General features: G+C 34.3%; 1 protein-coding gene across 1 annotated transcript; it reads right to left on the bottom strand.

Moving 5' to 3' along the window:
* Nucleotides 1–4,534: 4,534 nt before the first annotated feature.
* Nucleotides 4,535–16,882, bottom strand: LOC137816943 (ubiquitin carboxyl-terminal hydrolase 9-like). The gene is made up of 14 exons (XM_068620125.1): nt 16,603–16,882; nt 16,281–16,482; nt 12,012–12,266; nt 11,414–11,558; nt 10,853–10,912; nt 10,650–10,745; nt 9,923–10,309; nt 9,120–9,260; nt 8,455–8,625; nt 7,815–8,072; nt 7,596–7,738; nt 5,677–6,210; nt 5,299–5,569; nt 4,535–5,175 (listed from the first exon to the last, which is right to left on the bottom strand). Exons 2-14 carry the CDS (start codon nt 16,433–16,435, stop codon nt 5,017–5,019), a joined length of 2,775 nt encoding a protein of 924 aa, XP_068476226.1. The 5' UTR covers nt 16,436–16,482; nt 16,603–16,882; the 3' UTR covers nt 4,535–5,016.
* Between the last annotated feature and the right edge of the window lie 1,156 nt (nt 16,883–18,038).

The raw sequence follows: 18,038 nt of genomic DNA on the forward strand, positions 1-18,038 counted from the left end.
TAGTGGAAATTAGTGAGAAACTTAGAGGATCTTACCTAATTCTTCCTATAAAACAATGCAATATAATAAAAGATATATGAATTTTTTAAAAGAAATTTGAGTTTTCTCTCTGTGAAAACTTTATGAAGTTATGACTTATAAGAATCCAAATTTGATCTTATCATGGAACCTATGACGATCAAACTTCATGACTTATTTGACGTCAATATCCTTTCCCAAACTGAATAAGCCTAGACTAAGCTACTTTGTGTGAGTTTGAGCAGTTATGATCTTGGGCACTCATAGGGAAAAAGACCAAATTTGATTTCTAATGCTCTTGTAAAAGCAGTCTAAGAGTGAAATGGATTTTCACAAGAGATCACTTAATACCATGGAACAACATCTTTATCTAAATGGAATGAAGTAATAAGTGAACATTGATCATTAGGGGTTCAGCCTTGAATATCCATTGAAGCCCAACAGAACCGTTAAATCTGGGAAAATCAAGCTTAACACTTCCAACTTGAAATTATGTGTTCTGCACATTGCTAGATGGACCTAGGGGTGGCAAAGCGGGCCAGCCCGCCCCGCATAAGAGTTGGCCCACGGGTTTGCGGGCCAACCCGCGTTCTTTTTTTTTAAATTAAATATTTTTTTTTTACATTTTGTTCTTAAAAAATTGTCAAATTAAACCTATATATTTGTTACTATCAAACCCAATTTTTTTTTTCTTCCTTTTCAAACATAATCAAACATCAGAAAATTAAACATTAAGATAAATATCAAATATCACTATTCTTCCACTTCCAAAACATTAAAAATACCTAATTCCAAAACATTAAATATAAACATAAACATTAATTCAAAAAATTAAACATAAATATTATTGTCATTCTTCCATTTCAATAACATTGGATGCCGCCTTAGAAGAACTTTCATCCATTTTTCATAATTATAATATTCCTCGTCATTTGCACACATTAAAACAATGACAATTTTTTTCTTGCGGGTTAGCGGACCAGCCCGCCCCGCCCTGCCCCGCTGCTGGCCCGCGCGGGCCGCGGGCTAATGCGGGTTAGCGGGTTGAAAAGATAAGCTTGCCCCGCATTTTTTACTTGCGGGCCGGCCCGCATAGCCCGCCCCGCTTTGCCATCCCTAAATGGACCATAATCTCTTTCCTATATAACTTTTTCTTTTATACTTGAGTCAATGGTAATCGTTGTGCTTGATATTAATTATTTTGGGCCTAGAGCCCCTTTTGATCCCAACTTGTCTTTTCCTTACATGTTCTTCACCTCCTTTTTCGGCAATTTTCTCTTTTTCCCTCTCTTGAATTGTTACATAAGCTTTCATAAGAGTTACAAAATCCAAAAGTTGGAGTGTGGCAACCTCAAAAGGTGCCATACAAGGATCCTAACCTAACACTAGGATGGAAAAATGAAATTAATGTTGAAATTTTGAATCACTTATGTTATGTTTACATCCATAGGTTTATTATTGTTGAGGAAGGAAAGGTGTAGAAACTCTAAGAATAATGGTTTACTTCGACATGTTAAACTTTAAATGGATATGCAGATATAGTGATTTATTTTTTCTTACATAACCATAACTTTCTCCAACATAATTCAAAGGACATATAATAAGTTTGTTACTTTGTTTATGATATGTAACATGCACAATTGATCATTTAGTTTTTAACAACAATCATAGTTAAACATAATGTAAAGTCCATAATTGATTGTGTAGGTTGAAATTTTTTTACGTATTATACCCACATAATTAAGGATAATAATGTTAAGTGGACCATGTGAGTCCATTTACAACTCGTTGTAAAAAGTAAAACGAATTGGATATTTATGTTTATCAACCTGCATAAATTCACTATGCATATCTCATAACTCACTCAAATCAAAGTGTAGATTAACTCATCTCATCACATAAATTACATTAATTTTTTCTTTTTAGTATTTTATTATTACATAATATTTTGTATGTTAAATATGACTAAATATTTATATTCACTATTTTATTAATATTATATATTTATAAATAACAATCTATATATTTATTTCATGGTTCAGTTTAATATATTTTTCTTATAGTATAGTTTCTTATTTACTTGAAATAAATAGTAAATCGTTAATTTATTTATTTTTTAATTATTATACTTACAATAAATCATTATTTTTACGAAGTTTGGGATTAAGAAATTACAAATAATTTTTATTTTTTTTTAATTTATGCAAATTAATCCTCAGGCGCACAAATCCATGGTTATATGGAACACAAACCCATGGTTATATGAAACAGGTATTTCTTTCTGTATCCCATGAAAGTTCTTTCTGCACTCATCATATAGATAAAATGATCAAACTGTCCATCTAATTCGGTTTTATTCTAAAAATTTCTTTATCGAAATACATTTCAAAAAAATTCTTATGAAAAACACATTCCAATATATATAACGTTCCAAAAATCTTATTATAAAAATTCTTTCCAAAAAATGCTTTCCAGAAATTTCAAAAAACATTTTGCAGAATACATTTATAAATTCTGGAAAGGGTTGTTCAGGAACATTCCAAAAATACTAATGTAGAAGTCGTTTTAAAAAGAAATAAAATCATCTTTTCAAATATTAAAAAAATATTGATTGAGTGCATAAAGAACTTTGATGAGTAGAGAAAAAAAAGACTGTTTCTTCCTGCAATTCTATAGGTTCTTGTGTCATCCCATACAAAACATAAAAATATTTTTTAATCATTTTTGTGTCACTCTCATATTCTGGATTACATAATCCAGAAGTTAATCTCGAAAATAACTTACGAATTATGTAGTTCATAATATATTTTTAATAAAAAGTATTTCAAATTATATAATCCAGAATTCTAGATTTGAGAGTAGTTTCTAGATGGTTGATTCTCCCTGCACCCAATCAATTTGAACTAGCACCCAATAATATTTACAAAAATACCAAAATACCCTTTAATAAAATTTGCGAAAATATGAAAAAACCCTTAATGAAATTGAAATTAGATTAAGAGAGAAATTTGCATCCAATCAAGCACCCCTTCGTTTTCGCGCAGCAGCCGCCACCGCCACCTTCGTTTACGCACTAAACGCAGTGGGCAGCGTCGTCTTGCCATTCTTTCGTTCGCATTTCTCCTCTAAGGCAGTTGTATCCATTGAAAATGTTGAAAAAAAATATCACTTAGCTTTCGGATATAGAAATCCATAAGTCAAAAAATATACTTCAGCATGCCCACATCCAGAACATAGTTAACTATTCCGAATGTACATACGGAATACAAAACCCATTCTGGATAATGATATCCGTAACGCATTCCTCTGCACCCTACACTGTTTTTCAAAATAAAGAATACAAGGACATAATGGAATTTTAAAAAGTTTGTCGGATGCAGGAAGCAATTGATTGGGTGCAGGAAGTAATTGTCTTTATGGATTATATAATTCAGACACACATTTGAAAAAAAACTTCCAGATTACATAATCTAGAAGCTAATCTCATATTAGAAAAGTCTTTCAAATTATATAATTCAGAAACTAATCATGTATAAAAGACTTCCAGATTACATAATCTGGAAACCAATTACGAATTTGGAAAAAAACTTCTGAATCACATAATTTGAAATATTATAAAAAATATTTTTGAAATAAAAAATCTAGTGAGAGAAGAACATTGAGGGTGCAGGAAAAAACACCCTAATACGTAAGTTTTTTTTATGGGGAAAGATACTCTACTACGTAAAAATATTTTGTCGGCAAAGATAACACGTCTTAAGACAATCCGTTCCAACCCCATTTTTAGTCAAAAAAAACGCAGGATTGGTCAAAAGAGGAGGGTTTACCCATGTTACCATTCCTACACATAATCAATTATGTTAAAAAAAATTATGTTGATAAGTTGAAAAAAGTATTAACATATTAAGTGGTTATAATAGAGAATAGCTAACCATAATAGATTATATGCTCATTCTGAATGCAAATCCAACTGAAAATTGAATTAAAGGTTGGAAATTCTTTTTTGGTCAACGAATCCAAGGTTGGTAGTTTAAGTATTCGTATTTAATTTTACACTTAAAAATTTCCCATTCATTTTTCATCTCTTTCACCCTAATGTAAACAACCTCACTTTCCATTATAATTTTTTCTGTTTTTCATTTTCCACCCTCTCACTTTTCATCACTTCATTAAACAAGGGCCCAAGGAAATTTCTTTTATTCATACAAGAACCAAATGAAATGAGAGATACACAAAATAAGATATTTATAAAAATAAGTAAAATAAGAAACGTTAGATTTATCATTTCATTTCTCACTTAAAAAATTTCAAAAGTATAAGCTGTTTAGTAAAAATGGTTTGTCCCAAACTCCTTTTCCCACTAAAATCTAGGTACCGTACATACACAAAAATGGCAATCTGATAGCAGAAACGGGACTTCATGTTGCCCACAGGAGACGGCATATAACAAGAATCAAACAGATTAACTAAGTTTTGGTGCAAAATAGAAAAGCAATAAAAGAAGAGAGGCAAGCGATTATGAATAAATAAATAAATATAATCAGTGCTGTTCATCTCTTCCACGTGACACTGGTCCAAGAATCCAAACAACATAACGATGGAAGGAGGGCACCATTGATTTTTTTTCACAAACACGAGCGCCGCCTAAGGCACACGATACGAATGCATACAACAGTCAAACAGCAATTATGATTAATTCATTATGATCGTTCTTTGTAACCTCCGATGAAATTAAATAACAAATAGATCATAGGCTGCCAAAATTTCCCTATCAAAAAAATGATATCATTCATGTAGTGATTTGAACTGATACTACCAATGATATCAAATGTTTTGTCTCATCTAAAACATTTTTGTTTAATACCTGTCATCATGCCATGGTAACATTTTGTCTCGCATTTGACCTAGCAGTTTTGCCCTGCTAAGTAAAATAATATCCAGGACATGAGCTCCGTTTCGTGCTAACTGGCATCAACCAACAAAATGCCCCATCATGGTCTATACTGTATGAACCTGAGATGTCTCTCCATCCATCTGGCCTTTAGGTCTAACTCTCTGATAGAATAACACGTATGCAGCAGAGGATTTAATTTCAGCTTCAGTGACACCACTGACATGACTATCATCGAAATGACACCATTTATTGTCTTCGATCAACTGTTAAAAATCGGAAGAACAATTGAACACTAGGTTTAAAACAAACATCTCAAACGGCAGAATGAATTCACAAATTACAAAATCATGACTTCGCATCACAGCAGGTGCATGTTATTAACATACCTTGCAATAAGCAGTGTAATGCCCACCACCTAGACCACCATAATGGTTGCTGATTGCGTAAAGGTCATACACATATGACTGTCCATCTGTGCTTTTCACATACTTGGTTAAATCAAGATTGTGAATGGGAAAATTCACGAAAGTGTCAAGTTTGTTTTTTAGATATCTACTGTATGAAAATCGTTTTAAGTGAAAAACAAGAATCTCGGGCAACTTCCATAAGTCAAGCTTCTTTGTAGCTTGCCTGTGTTCCTTGCATCTAGGGCAGTACCTAATTAATTTGAAAAGGAAAAAAAAAATTAGGCGGCAATATCCCTCAAGCACAGCTCACAGCAGTATAGTATGAATCCATTTCAAAAACAGGAAAGTAAATCTTACCACATGTCATCTGGTCCCAGAGGTTCTTCAGTCAAGAATGCCTCCAAGCAAGAAAACAAGGAAATAGCTTCTTGCTTGGTTTTCTTCACAGTGAATCCAGGTTTGTGAACTTCCGGGAGATCCCTTAGATAGCTAGAATCATACAATTCATTTTCTCTGTCACTCCAATCCAGAAAGACTCTTATAAGTTTGCTAGGCTTTGTAAAAGAAGCCTTCCCAATGGGTTCAGAACTTTCGTTAGTTAAAACAAGTTGGAAAGATGACTCCCCGCATGATGTTCCTGCTTGTTCATTGCTTCCAATTGTTAGACTCTGTGATTCGCTGTGAGTATTGGAGATGTTTGGTTGCTCATCACTGCCAGCTGAGACGAAACCATTTTCCTTCCCATCATGAGACTTAGTTGAAGAATATGCTCTTCTTAAAGGTGCCAACAATTGATGTACAGAATCCTCAATGTTGGCTCCAAATTGAGGATCTTCTTTCAAATAAGTAACCAAGGGGGTTCCGAAGGGCTTCCTTTCTCCACCCTTCATACTGTCCAATCAAGGTAATTCAAAAAAATCTAATCAAACAGTAAAAAAGAAATTGAAACATTATCATAGTTGTCTAAGTCAGTGAACCAAGAACAACTTGGTGAAATGTCTATAACCAGTTGAGGAATCATGCTATGGCAGATTCCCTACGATAGGCCACAAATGGTTATTTATACTATCCTAACTCCTATGTGATAGCGGTGATATCCTGAATAATGGTTACCACCTTGAATTGCACCTGCAATTCTCCATAGTACCAGAAATATATTTATGAATGCATCCAGAGACAGTTGATATTAATCACCATTAAAAATCTATGGATTACTCATTCCCATCTCTGGAAGAGATTAACGGATTAACGAAAACTATGGTGTAACCAATCAAATTACCTCCAAGGGGAAGAATCTATTTACAGAAAATTAAAAATTAAATTGCAACAGAATTAACTAACCAACAATATTACTTTCAGTTAAAAGTAAGAATACATTTACCAAAAAGTTAGGAAATGTCTGGAAAGATAATTGAAATTTGAAATGGATGGATGTATAATTGCTTCAAATCAAAGACTTTTAAATTTAAAAGTATTCTGTTTGAATAAAGCAATTCAAATTCCTTGTATTTTATTCTTTGTTTGGGAAAAGTTATATAATTCCCATCATATGTAAAATTTCATTTTTAAATGTTTATTTTAAAAAAAAACTGTAAAGGACAAATGGAGAGGGAGAAGGGAAGTAGAAAGAGAGAGGTGCAGAAGAAAGAGCAGATGTGCAGGAGAGAAAGGGGAAAGGGGGACAGAGACAAGCAGAAGAGATTAAAAGAGAGTGAGGGAGAGGTGCAGAAGAGATTAAAAGAGAGTGAGGGAGAGGTGCAGAAAAGAAATGGACAGAGGCATGCAAGAGAGGAAAAGGAAATGAGAGAGATAGGCACTGCAGAAGAGAGAGACTTAAGGAATGGGTGAGAGAAAGAGAAGGCCAGAAGAGAGAGAATAGGACAAAGAGGGGAAGCGTACAGTAGAAACAGAGAGCGAATCAAAACTTTGAGATGTGAGTTGATAGTGAAACGTAGAAATGTTCAAATTCTTTCTTTTGTGACGTTACTTGAAATCCCTACAATTTACTTTTAGAAAAATCTATAAAATTCCCATCAATTTGAAAATTCTTAGGCTTTCGGTAACCATTCTAGTCATTTTGATATGTGATATTTTAAATCCACTCGAGAATTCCTCTCTCAACTTCATATCCAAACACACTGTTAAGGACAAAAACCACTATAACTCATCCTAGACAAAAATAACTCGCATTTAGACAACCATGAAGCATTAGAGCTTCGTGCCCATTCAATGTGAAGAGTATACCGTACAGCACACATCAAAAGAGGTAAACTTACTTATCCACCCATCGATGCAAAACTTCAAGTTTTGTTTCGCTAGCTCCACTTTTAATTCTATAGGCCACGATGTGATCATCATCCTTTATTGAATTCAATGATTCCAAAGGCTCTAGATATCGATAAATCTTATGGTCATAAACCTAAGAGATAGACATACAAACCATCAATCACTGAAATCAAAGCAAAGAAAAAGCAACTTTTATGAGAAGCACTTACTTCTGTAAGCAAAAGCATTTCATCACTCTTCAAGCAACATGCAGTGCCTAATGCTTGGCAAAGATCTCTACAGGAACCATGCTTCAGAACTGTCACGGTGTATGGCATTGGAAGACCACTCCCATCACAATAAAAGACAGTTACTATCATTGTGCGACTGACAGTGGAAGGTAGTGGCAATGATAAGTACATGAATGGATCAAAAGTGATTGAAATTTTTTCACATTCTGGACAAACCAACGTTGACTTGTATTGACCCTGAGCATTTTATTGTACAAAAATCAAAATGCCACGCTTAGTAAAGGTAACCAGAATGAAATTGAAGTTAAAACTCAATATTGTCGAGCTTTTGTAGAAAATGAAAGTTAAAATTGATAGAAATTAGAGAAATTGAGAAGGGAAAAAAACTTCAGAGCAAAACAAATTATAAACTAAAATTGAATAGAGTAAAACATATATAAATATAGTAAGTAACTCATGACTACAGGTTCTTCTCTTCACTTGTTGTGCCAAAACAGGGGAGGGGAGAAAAGTGACAACAGGGCAGAAATTTAAACAGTTAACTAAGAAAAAAGATGACTAATGAAGGATCAATTATAATGCAGTAAATGCCTATGAAATAACATGAACATATACTCACCTGGCATACATCAACAATCAATGAATCATTCCGAGCCATATGATTTTTCCAACACTCAGATGCAACCTCCTCATCTGGCCTACCATCTGAATCCTTCATTTCAATGTAAGGCTTTTGTTTCACACGATTCAAATCCTCATGCAGACCATCCAATAAAAAGGCAAGCAATTCCTAAAGAAAGAAATCCATTAATCAGAGAACATACAACAATCATAAAAAGGCTGAACTCCAATTTTGTGGACAACTTAAAACAACTAAAAGCTGTCACTGAACAAAAATTCAAGCAATCATCAAATTTTCTTTAAAGTCTAATTTTAACGCAAAATCAGACTCTCGGGGGTAGGATTCTGCCAATGCAAATTAAGCAAAAGCAACAGATAAATTTCATAAAAACAAAAAATTAACTGAGTTACTCTCATCTCAATTCTCAACTGATGCATGAATTGAAACAGATGACCAAAGATGGTGTTGCATTACCCATGGAAATGGTGAATGGTCAATAGAAGGGATTTCATATTACAAAAAGATTGGTGGAAGAATGCCTAAAGTTGTCTGGATGTTGCATAAGGAGACAGTGTTACAGTATTAAGTAATAACAGCATTTGAGTTTATTACGTGACAGTAATCTCAAAAATAAGGAACTTAGACAATTTGCATAAAGTAACCTGAGAATCATGCTGGTTATAACCACTGAATTGTGGAGCAAATCGGGCCAATTTGCTCTTGAATGCACGGGGCGGAATGGCAGTTTGCCCTGAAGACCACAGTTTCCTCAACAAGTCACCAAATGCAAGTGCTAACTCACCCTGCATACCAGACACATGTAACAATTTCAAAACTAATTTGAAATTGCCTTGAAAGTAAAGTCATCAATGACACTATTTTAGGATGTTTTAGTTCCAGTAAAATGAATGAGTTTCAATTTTGGTCCCAAGAAAAAAATTATTAGTTTTAGTCCCTCAAAAAATTGAAATAATTGTTTATGATCCCTATCTATTACTATATTACACTCATTAACTGCTTATATGTTGAACGAAATGTCAATTAAACATCCTAGGTGTCACTCAATGGTGTATTTAATACAATGACAACATGTGACATTTCTAAAAAATATTTATAATCCCTAAAATAAATGGTTTTGTATCTATCTTACAATAATAAACTTTAGGAACAAAAAAAATGATTTCAAACTTTGAAAAGATGAAAAGCAAAGAAAATTGTTTCACGTGACTAAAATCAAAAACTCATTCATCTTTTAAGGACTAAAATAAAAAAAACTCATTCATTTTGTAAGGACTAAAAATATAGTTTTCAAATTTTAGAGACAAAAAAAAAAAGGAAACTTTTTATAAAGACCAAAATCAAAATTCACTTATTTTATAAAGACTAAAAATATATCCAAGCCCTATTTTTGTAATTGTTGAACACTAGAAAAAATACACATAAACTGATTTAAATGGTCACGTACATGCATTCCTAAAGGATTTTCCATGTTGATTTCATCACTGTAATCCTGTAAGAAATATTCAACAAGTGGTGGAGTGTGGACTAAACATTGAATAGAACTATTCATGAAGCACGTGTTCCCCAAGTTCTGCAGTCCTGCCAAACCACCCCTTTCACCTTTATAGACATCATGTTTATCATCCATATTGGTCAAACTCGAACTTACAGAAATTCCCTGACACAAACTAAAACTAGATCCAGTTGAGTGACCATTTGACATGGTAGGTCCCCCAGCAATTGACATAGATGACCTTGGAGGTTCTAATGGTACCAAAGCTAGTTCATTTCCCATTGAATCCATGCCAGAATGAGAAGAGTGATCTCTATCAAGTAGTACTTCTAGAAGAATCTGCAAGCAAGAGAAGAATCAGGAGCATCAAGCTTCTATAGAAGAATCAATACCAAGAAAATAGCTAGGATGTCTTAGTATCTAAACATAAATTTAGAAGAATACCAAAGAATATTCAGCTCGTATCTCTACATAAAGGTAGCCGTATTACCATATAATTCAACTACAATTAAGTGTATGCTTGGTTGACATAGGATCAAGTAAAAAGTGGATTATGATCCACATCCTTTCTCAAGCTATTTTCATTAGATTCCATTTTTCACATCCGAAACATGGATCCAAGGCTCCAAATGTCAAACCAAACATACATTAAAGATCTACATTACTAACGGTTACTCACATCATGGTCCATAACCAAGTTAGCCTCCTCCAATGTCTGCTCTGAGACTGTCAGTGGTGAATGTTTGCTCAAATTGAAGTAATCCCAGATACAGGCCTAATATAATTGACAACAAACAAAAACGAAAAAGAGAGAAGGAGAAGTGTAAGATTTTATAACAAATGAAATAAATAAAAGTAAAAACAAATAGAGGGGAACAGCACCTTCTTTTGTTCTACTCCTTTAATTTTGCACACTAGCTCATGAAGTTCACCTATGGTAGCCTAAAATATATTAGGGAATAGAAAAAAAAAAATAATCAGAATGATGGCTCATTTGCATTCAATCATCAAATCATATCATGTTACAATACAACCAAATATAGTACCAATCCAGAATAGAAGCAAAATGTGGCAAGACACCAGTATAAACATGTAACTGATATCGTTAATTGTATGGTTTGCAATTCCAACTTTTAAATTCACTTTTAAATTTTTATGGGCATTCTTCAACAAAACACAAAAACATGTGTGAAATTTCAATTTAATGACCTTCATTAAACATGAAATTATAGGAAATAAAAATCAATTATTTTGAAATATAGTATGGTTATATTAAAATTTATATAAAGAAAATAGTATAATCTGTTCTTGTAGTGATAATCAAAGACCAATCATATAGAGCATATAAATAAAAAAAATCAATAACCCAGCACCCTTATTAAGCATTGTGATTACTGCAAAGCTAACTAGGACAAAAGAGTCAGCAACGAAATCAATCAGTACCTTTTTGCTTAATTTTACAATCAACGGGCTGTTGTCTCTCGCATCAGTAACCTTTAGACTAAGTGGATAAACCTCAACACTATATTGCTTATGTCCAATACCCTGAGAAATTAACTTCCTCGGTAATGCTGGTCCACCTTTGTACCTGGACAATTGTGAGACAGAAATATATTTACACATTACACAAATCAAGCATTTTAAGTCATCCAATGACATGTTGAATTAATGCCATGCATTTTTTCCATGCCCGAATGCCAAGAGGTCTCCATAATGTATACATAGGTTAACATCAAATTTTCAATATTAAACCTGGACACGTAAAACATTCAACCAAAAAATTGCCTATGAAGATTCAAGGGGGAAATTTAAAATTAACATGTTTTGGGCTCTTCTTTTATCATATTCCTAACCCAGTTTATATAAGCTATCAGGAAACTGCTTCCAATTTGTGCTACTAAATCTGTATCTGCAAATTAACCATTGCATGCTTAATCACATGTATTAGATATTATTTTAGCGCTCTTTCTTCAAACTACAAACTACAGCATAAATTTTCTCCAAATTAAAAGGCAAAATCATATTTTGACAATAAATTTACCATTCCAACAGCCTTTCCCACACTTTTTCAGGAACTAAAACATAGTCTGTACCCTCTCCCAACATTCGACAAATATCTAAACTGTTGCTGTCAAAGTTGTTTCCCTTTGAAATAATATCAGAATTATCAATAGGCCCAGGTCTATCCGCAATCTTTGTGTTAGTCATGTTGGTAAGGGGACCATCAGAAGATTGTTTGTCAATTGAAAGCATACCAACACAAGGCCCAACATAACTCTGCCACCTTGAAAACCACCTGCATGCAAGAGAAAAAGAATAGGCATATGCAATAAGCTTTACACAAAAACACTTATATTACATTTTTTTATTGCTTTCTTTCAGAAGCTACTCATTCTAGCATGTGAGAAAAAGCACCATGGATGGGCAAGTCTGATTGAGTTTGTTGTGACAAAATAATCACTTCTTCTTCAAAAGTTCTCTTAAAACTGGCCAAACTCCATAATGAGTGAAATCAAAGATGCAGAATTTTTTTTATAGCTTTAAGTTTTTTCTCAAGAAAATAAAATATCAAATTATCCTTGAAAAATTAAACATTTTAATTAAAAAAATATTTGGGAAAGAACACAATAAATGAGCTCATAAAACCACAGTAGAAAATTGGTTGTTGAAATTTATAGGGATTACAATGCAATACAAAAATACACAAGCATGAATACAATAATGGAACAAGCCATTCACAAATGATGTATATGGAAAACTATATTGTAAATTCTGAAGGATGGTAGTTGTCAATCCCACACAGCACAGTGATTATAAATGCTAAAAGTATAACTAGCAGAATCTTTCGATCCAATTTTTCTATCTACCAATTTGTATCAAAAGATAAATCTTAAATGACTTTGTATCTCATGATACACGAACGGATCTATGTAATTTTATACCATCAATACGATTCATGCAATATTCAACAATTCATATATTTTTACTTCACCAATTTTCGTGAAAAAAATTAAGAAGTCATGTGAGCTTTCATTTTTAAATGAAAAAGGAATTCAAAAGAGCATTTTTTAACTTATCCTGTTTTTATTTCACCTTTATTTGCCGCTCACACATTCAATGCATGTGCTGTATTTAGCTATTTAATTGCTTTGTTTCCATTCTTCATAAACAGGGCTTGACAAAGTTTTGTTTTATATGACTTTGCTTAAATTGTTTTATCAGTTTTTAGTTTAAATTGAACACTATATATCATCTATGAGATATATTTGAAGTAATTTTTTATTGCAATTTGCACAATCCAAAAAATACCTTCAAAGTTCATCTCAATTGGATAACCTTAGTTCGAATATTAAAAAGAATTGCCAAAAACTAAATATAAATACCAGTATTAATATATATAAAAGGCAAACGTGCAATCACCATCAAACTAGGCAGAATTAACAATTCAATAACAAGATAAGGCTGAGGAGCTGCATTGGCTGCTTGTGACTGAGACAAGGCCATCAATCCACCAAAGGGTTGGAATTAATAATTGGCACAAAAAAAATCATGGAAGAAATTGCACAGAATACATGAAGCAAATCTGCGTGTATGAACTATGAACAGAGTCGCTAAGAAAAACAAATTAATCAGAGGTTAAAAGGCTAAAAATATGTTGTGGATGCTGGAAAAACAAGGACTAAGCCAAAAAAATGCATCAACTATTATAAATGGGTGGTGGTGCAAAGGAACAGAGCAAAAACTGATGGGGATAACGAATGAAGTATTGGACCTGAAGAAATGCTAGTCCAAGAGGCAACTACAAAGCCCAAAGAGTGGATTGTCTAAAGATCAGAGACAGCAAAAAGGGAATGCTGACCTAGCAAAATTTGTTTTAGAGAGAGAGTAGAATCCCATTACTTAAGCTTTGTTATGGTGGAATCAAGTTGCTTTTTTGCTTCTCTGTAAGGAGCCATTGCTCTCGGGTATTACAAAGGTATATCCAAAGAGGGGGTGGCAGTCCACCCAGAAAAGGTGTAGGAAGTTTTAGATTGGCCTATTCTTGAGTGTTAAAGGAGTCAGGGAGTTCCTTGGGTTGACCGGGCATTATAGGAAATTTATTCGAGATTATAGGAAGGTGGCCAAACCCTTGCCAAAGCTCTTGCAGCCACTACCCATGCCGAAGAGAGTATGGGACGGCATCTATTTGGATTTGCCAGTGATCAGACTTTCTAAATATAGTCACTTTACCCATTAAAACATCCTTATACTGCAAAAGCATTGGCTAAGGTGTTTGTGAGGAAAATAGTGAGGTTACATGGCGTTCCTCTCTCAATGGTTAGTGATGGGGACGCCATTTGCAAGACTCAATTTTGGAAAGAATTTTAGATTGCAAGGCATCACTCTCAGCATGAGCATAGCTTACCACCCACAATCGGATGGTCAAACAAAAGTAATACACTGCAACCTAGAGACATATTTACATGTTTCATCACAGATCAACCTAAAGAATGGTCTCATTTGCTCCCATGGGCCAAGTATTGGTACAACACCGCATTCCACGAGTCCACACAAACCACTGCCTTTGAAGTGGTATTTGGAAGGAAACCCTCATAGCTAACACGGGGAACGCGAAGGGAAACAAAGGTAGAAGTGGTTCAGAGGGAGAATATAGAAAAAATAATTTTAGGGAGAGAGTACTTAAGCAAGATGTGTGAGGGAGGGGAATATTTTTGTTGATGTTGTTATGGTGCGGACAAGTAGTTTTTATGCTTCTCTATAAGGAGCCATTGCTCTGCGGTATTAGAAAGGTCTATCCTTTCTAGTGCATATTTTTGTTTTCCCCTTTCAGTGATACATGATAGATCCTCCCTTTCTATTCCATCTTTGCATCTCTTTTTGCCCCTATTTTCTTTTGTTGTTGCAGTCTACATCAGCACCCCAATGTCATTCTTTAAAACCCTAATTCGTTTTGATTTGGAGGGGGACTATAAAATGGCAAATACCATCTAAAACTTAGAGGATAATGCAAACAAAAAGGAGACCAACCAAGGATTGAATGACTTTTATACCATAGTGGCTGCAGTTAGTCCACTATTTATGCAATTCAGGCTGCTGCCTTTGCTCTACATAACTGCTACAAAAGGCCCCTTTTACACAGCCAGGCCATACAACACATTGCCATAGCATGATATTAGCTCGTCTTTGAACAATCAGATAAACAACAATAATTATAAGATGGTGATTACCCGAATACCCATCTTTCTTCTCAGGCTTTGGCCCCAAATGTGAGTTGTCAAACTTTTATGGCTTGCTAGTCATATTCAATCAATTTTAAAACAATTATGACAACACCAACCATTGTAGTTAATAGCACATTATAGAAGCATGATTACGATTATGCCGTCAAGGCCATCCACTCCTCTCTCCTCTGTTGCATCACAGCTAGGGTAGTGGAATCGCAGCCGAGATCACGACATTTTGTAGGCATCATTGGACACTACTGGGTTAGATACATCTGAATACCTTTCAGCCCCTAAAATGTAGTCACTCATACCTTTTTTGGGGGCAAACTTGTAAAATACCAGACCCATTAAATCTCGGTTGTCATTCATTTTATCACCTCCTTTTCTCAACACCTTCTTCATACCCAAGCCTGAACTTGTTCCTTCCATATGCTGCACTCGTCCTAGCCTTGCTCCTGCTCTGTTCTGACTTCTGCACACACCTCTTCTCTGGCCAATCCTCAGCATCCTACATCTGTTACACTTCTCTTCCACTTCTATTTTCACTGTTACAATCTCGACCAATTTGTTACAATCTCTCTCCATTCTCCAGCTTTGAAACAAAAATGTACAGCATGTGTTACAATCTCTGCCCGATCTCCAGCCTTGATTATTAACGACGGTTAGGGATCAAAATAGCAAGCACCCTGCTACAGCTTTTTTTGGGTTGCCCCACCATGGCACTATTTGGGACTGAATACTATGACACCAACGATAATCAACAAACATTTGACAACTCATATCAGCTCTCAGGTGTAGTAGGGCTACCTTGCAATAGCAACTACATAGCAAGATTTTTAAAAGAGCTAGCCTGGCAGTATTGTAGGGAGGGGAGAAACAAAAGATAGGATACATCAGAGCAAACATACTAGCATATGATCCATTCACTTCATGGCAGAGACATAAATGAATCGATTGCATACGCAGAGAAACAGGCGCCGATCATCATAATTTTTCAATCGATAATATCCGAAACCATCACGCACAACGCAGTGTAGCATAAGTTCGTTAAAACTAAAACAAAATAAACTATATAAGATTAACACCTGTTAGAAACGACGTAATATAAGTTGCCTTCTTTTAAATTAAGTTCCGATTCCTTCACCAACTCCGATACGATCCGGTTTTCCTCCTCCGGCGGAAGCTGTATGCAACTCGCCACATTATCCATGGGAAAAACTGAATCATCGGCGATTGTCATGGTGAATTCTGTGCACGCAGCGTACAACGGAGATCCCGAATAAAGCCCTAAATAGTCGGGATTAAGTAAGTGTTAATGCTCAAATCAGCGTTAGATTGAACAGTGGGATCAAACAGAATTACAAGTGAAAAAATAAAAGAAGAAGATGATTGCCGCAAGGCAAGTACCTGAATTGAACAGATCGAAGTGGAAGAATAGTGACGGAGAAATCAAACGGAAAAAGATAAGGCTAAGGCAAGATACAGAATTTTTTACGAACCCTAGATTGCAGGGAGAGCAAGGACATGGAAGGTAATGTGCAACTCAACGAAATGAAACGATCCCACTCACTGCACAAACTGTTTTCAACTGCGTCTTCTCTCTCTTATATTTCCCCATCTTCAAGTTTAATTCTCACCAATCTCAAAATTATGCTTAAGTTAATTCATTCTTAATGTAATGTTCATTGTTTTTATTTTACATTATTATCCTGAAATAAATAAGAGTGAATTGACTTGTATTGTATAGAATCATTACTATTTAATAGGTCATTTAAATCAAATATAATTATAAAAAAATGAAAACACTTTTATCTTATTTCGGAATGAAAAAAATGAGAAAAAAAAATATGATAAGCTTTACTTATAAGATATACCAAAAATGTTCTTCAGGTTAGGTATATCTCATAACACAAGTCCAAGCCCATTACATAAAACCTTAGAAAAGTGATGAATGGTATGATGAATAAGAAAGAAATTTATAAAAATAAGACACATTAATGTTGGGCAAGCACGGAAAAAAGTTAGGATTCCAAGAATGACTTCTTTTGGTTGGTTGTTATCATGCATATCTCTCATGTTCTATTTCATGAATGAACAATAATTTCTTGGGTTCTCTATCTTTTGGTTTCACTGTTTGTTGCAATTACTAGTAATTTTGGTTCTCTCCAAGAACTGAAAAGGGTTAAATAACAGACACTAAGATTCTCTTCAGGTTTCTTTGGTGACACCTTAATTGGTTTGGTTCTCTTTAATTCTTTTCTTCTTTTTTTCTCTTGTCCTTTCTTTTGTAGGATGGGCTCGAACTCAGTCGGCTTCCAAATCCATTGGAGTTGTCTCAAGGACCATAGTGTTGCTCTTATGTGGCACAAGTTCAAAAAAAGACCTTTGTCCAAGCTTTAAACAATGCTTGTGATATTCCTTTGTCTCAACTATCATCTCCTTGTATCAAAGGGGATTTATTTTTTGTTCATATTGTTGAGGATGTCTATCTTGTAGGTCTTGAAGAATGTAATAATCATCTTCATAGTTGGATTGTTCTCTCCAAAGGGGATCGACCTCTCACTCACCTTGAAGTGTTTAAAACATTGAATCTTGCATATAACTCGTTGGATTCCTGGAGAGTTATCCCCCTTGGGAGAGGATTTTATTAACTTGTGTTTAACTCCCTATGAGATATGAGGAGAGTCCGCGCGATGGCTTATTGGAACGTCAATCTTGGATTTCTAAGAGTTTTTGCTTGGTCAAAAGATTTTGTCCCATCTTTAATGAAACTCACGAAACTTGAGTTTGGGTCGGACTTTATGGATTGCCTTTAGAGTATTGGCAACCTAAAGTGATTTTTA

The sequence above is a fragment of the Phaseolus vulgaris genome, unplaced genomic scaffold, assembly GCF_000499845.2.
Source record: "Phaseolus vulgaris cultivar G19833 unplaced genomic scaffold, P. vulgaris v2.0 scaffold_14, whole genome shotgun sequence".
Taxonomy (NCBI): Eukaryota; Viridiplantae; Streptophyta; class Magnoliopsida; order Fabales; family Fabaceae; genus Phaseolus; species Phaseolus vulgaris.

What these genes read in the sequence shown, in the direction of transcription:
- LOC137816943 (XM_068620125.1), bottom strand. Translation starts at nt 16,435, where the DNA reads ATGACAATCGCCGATGATTCAGTTTTTCCCATGGATAATGTGGCGAGT. An exon ending in ATAACCAGCATGATTCTCAG is followed by an intron (nt 8,626 to 9,119) that starts GTTACTTTATGC and finishes TTCTTTCTTTAG; the next exon opens with GAATTGCTTGCCTTTTTATT. An exon ending in CTGGGACCAGATGACATGTG is followed by an intron (nt 5,570 to 5,676) that starts GTAAGATTTACT and finishes CAAATTAATTAG; the next exon opens with GTACTGCCCTAGATGCAAGG.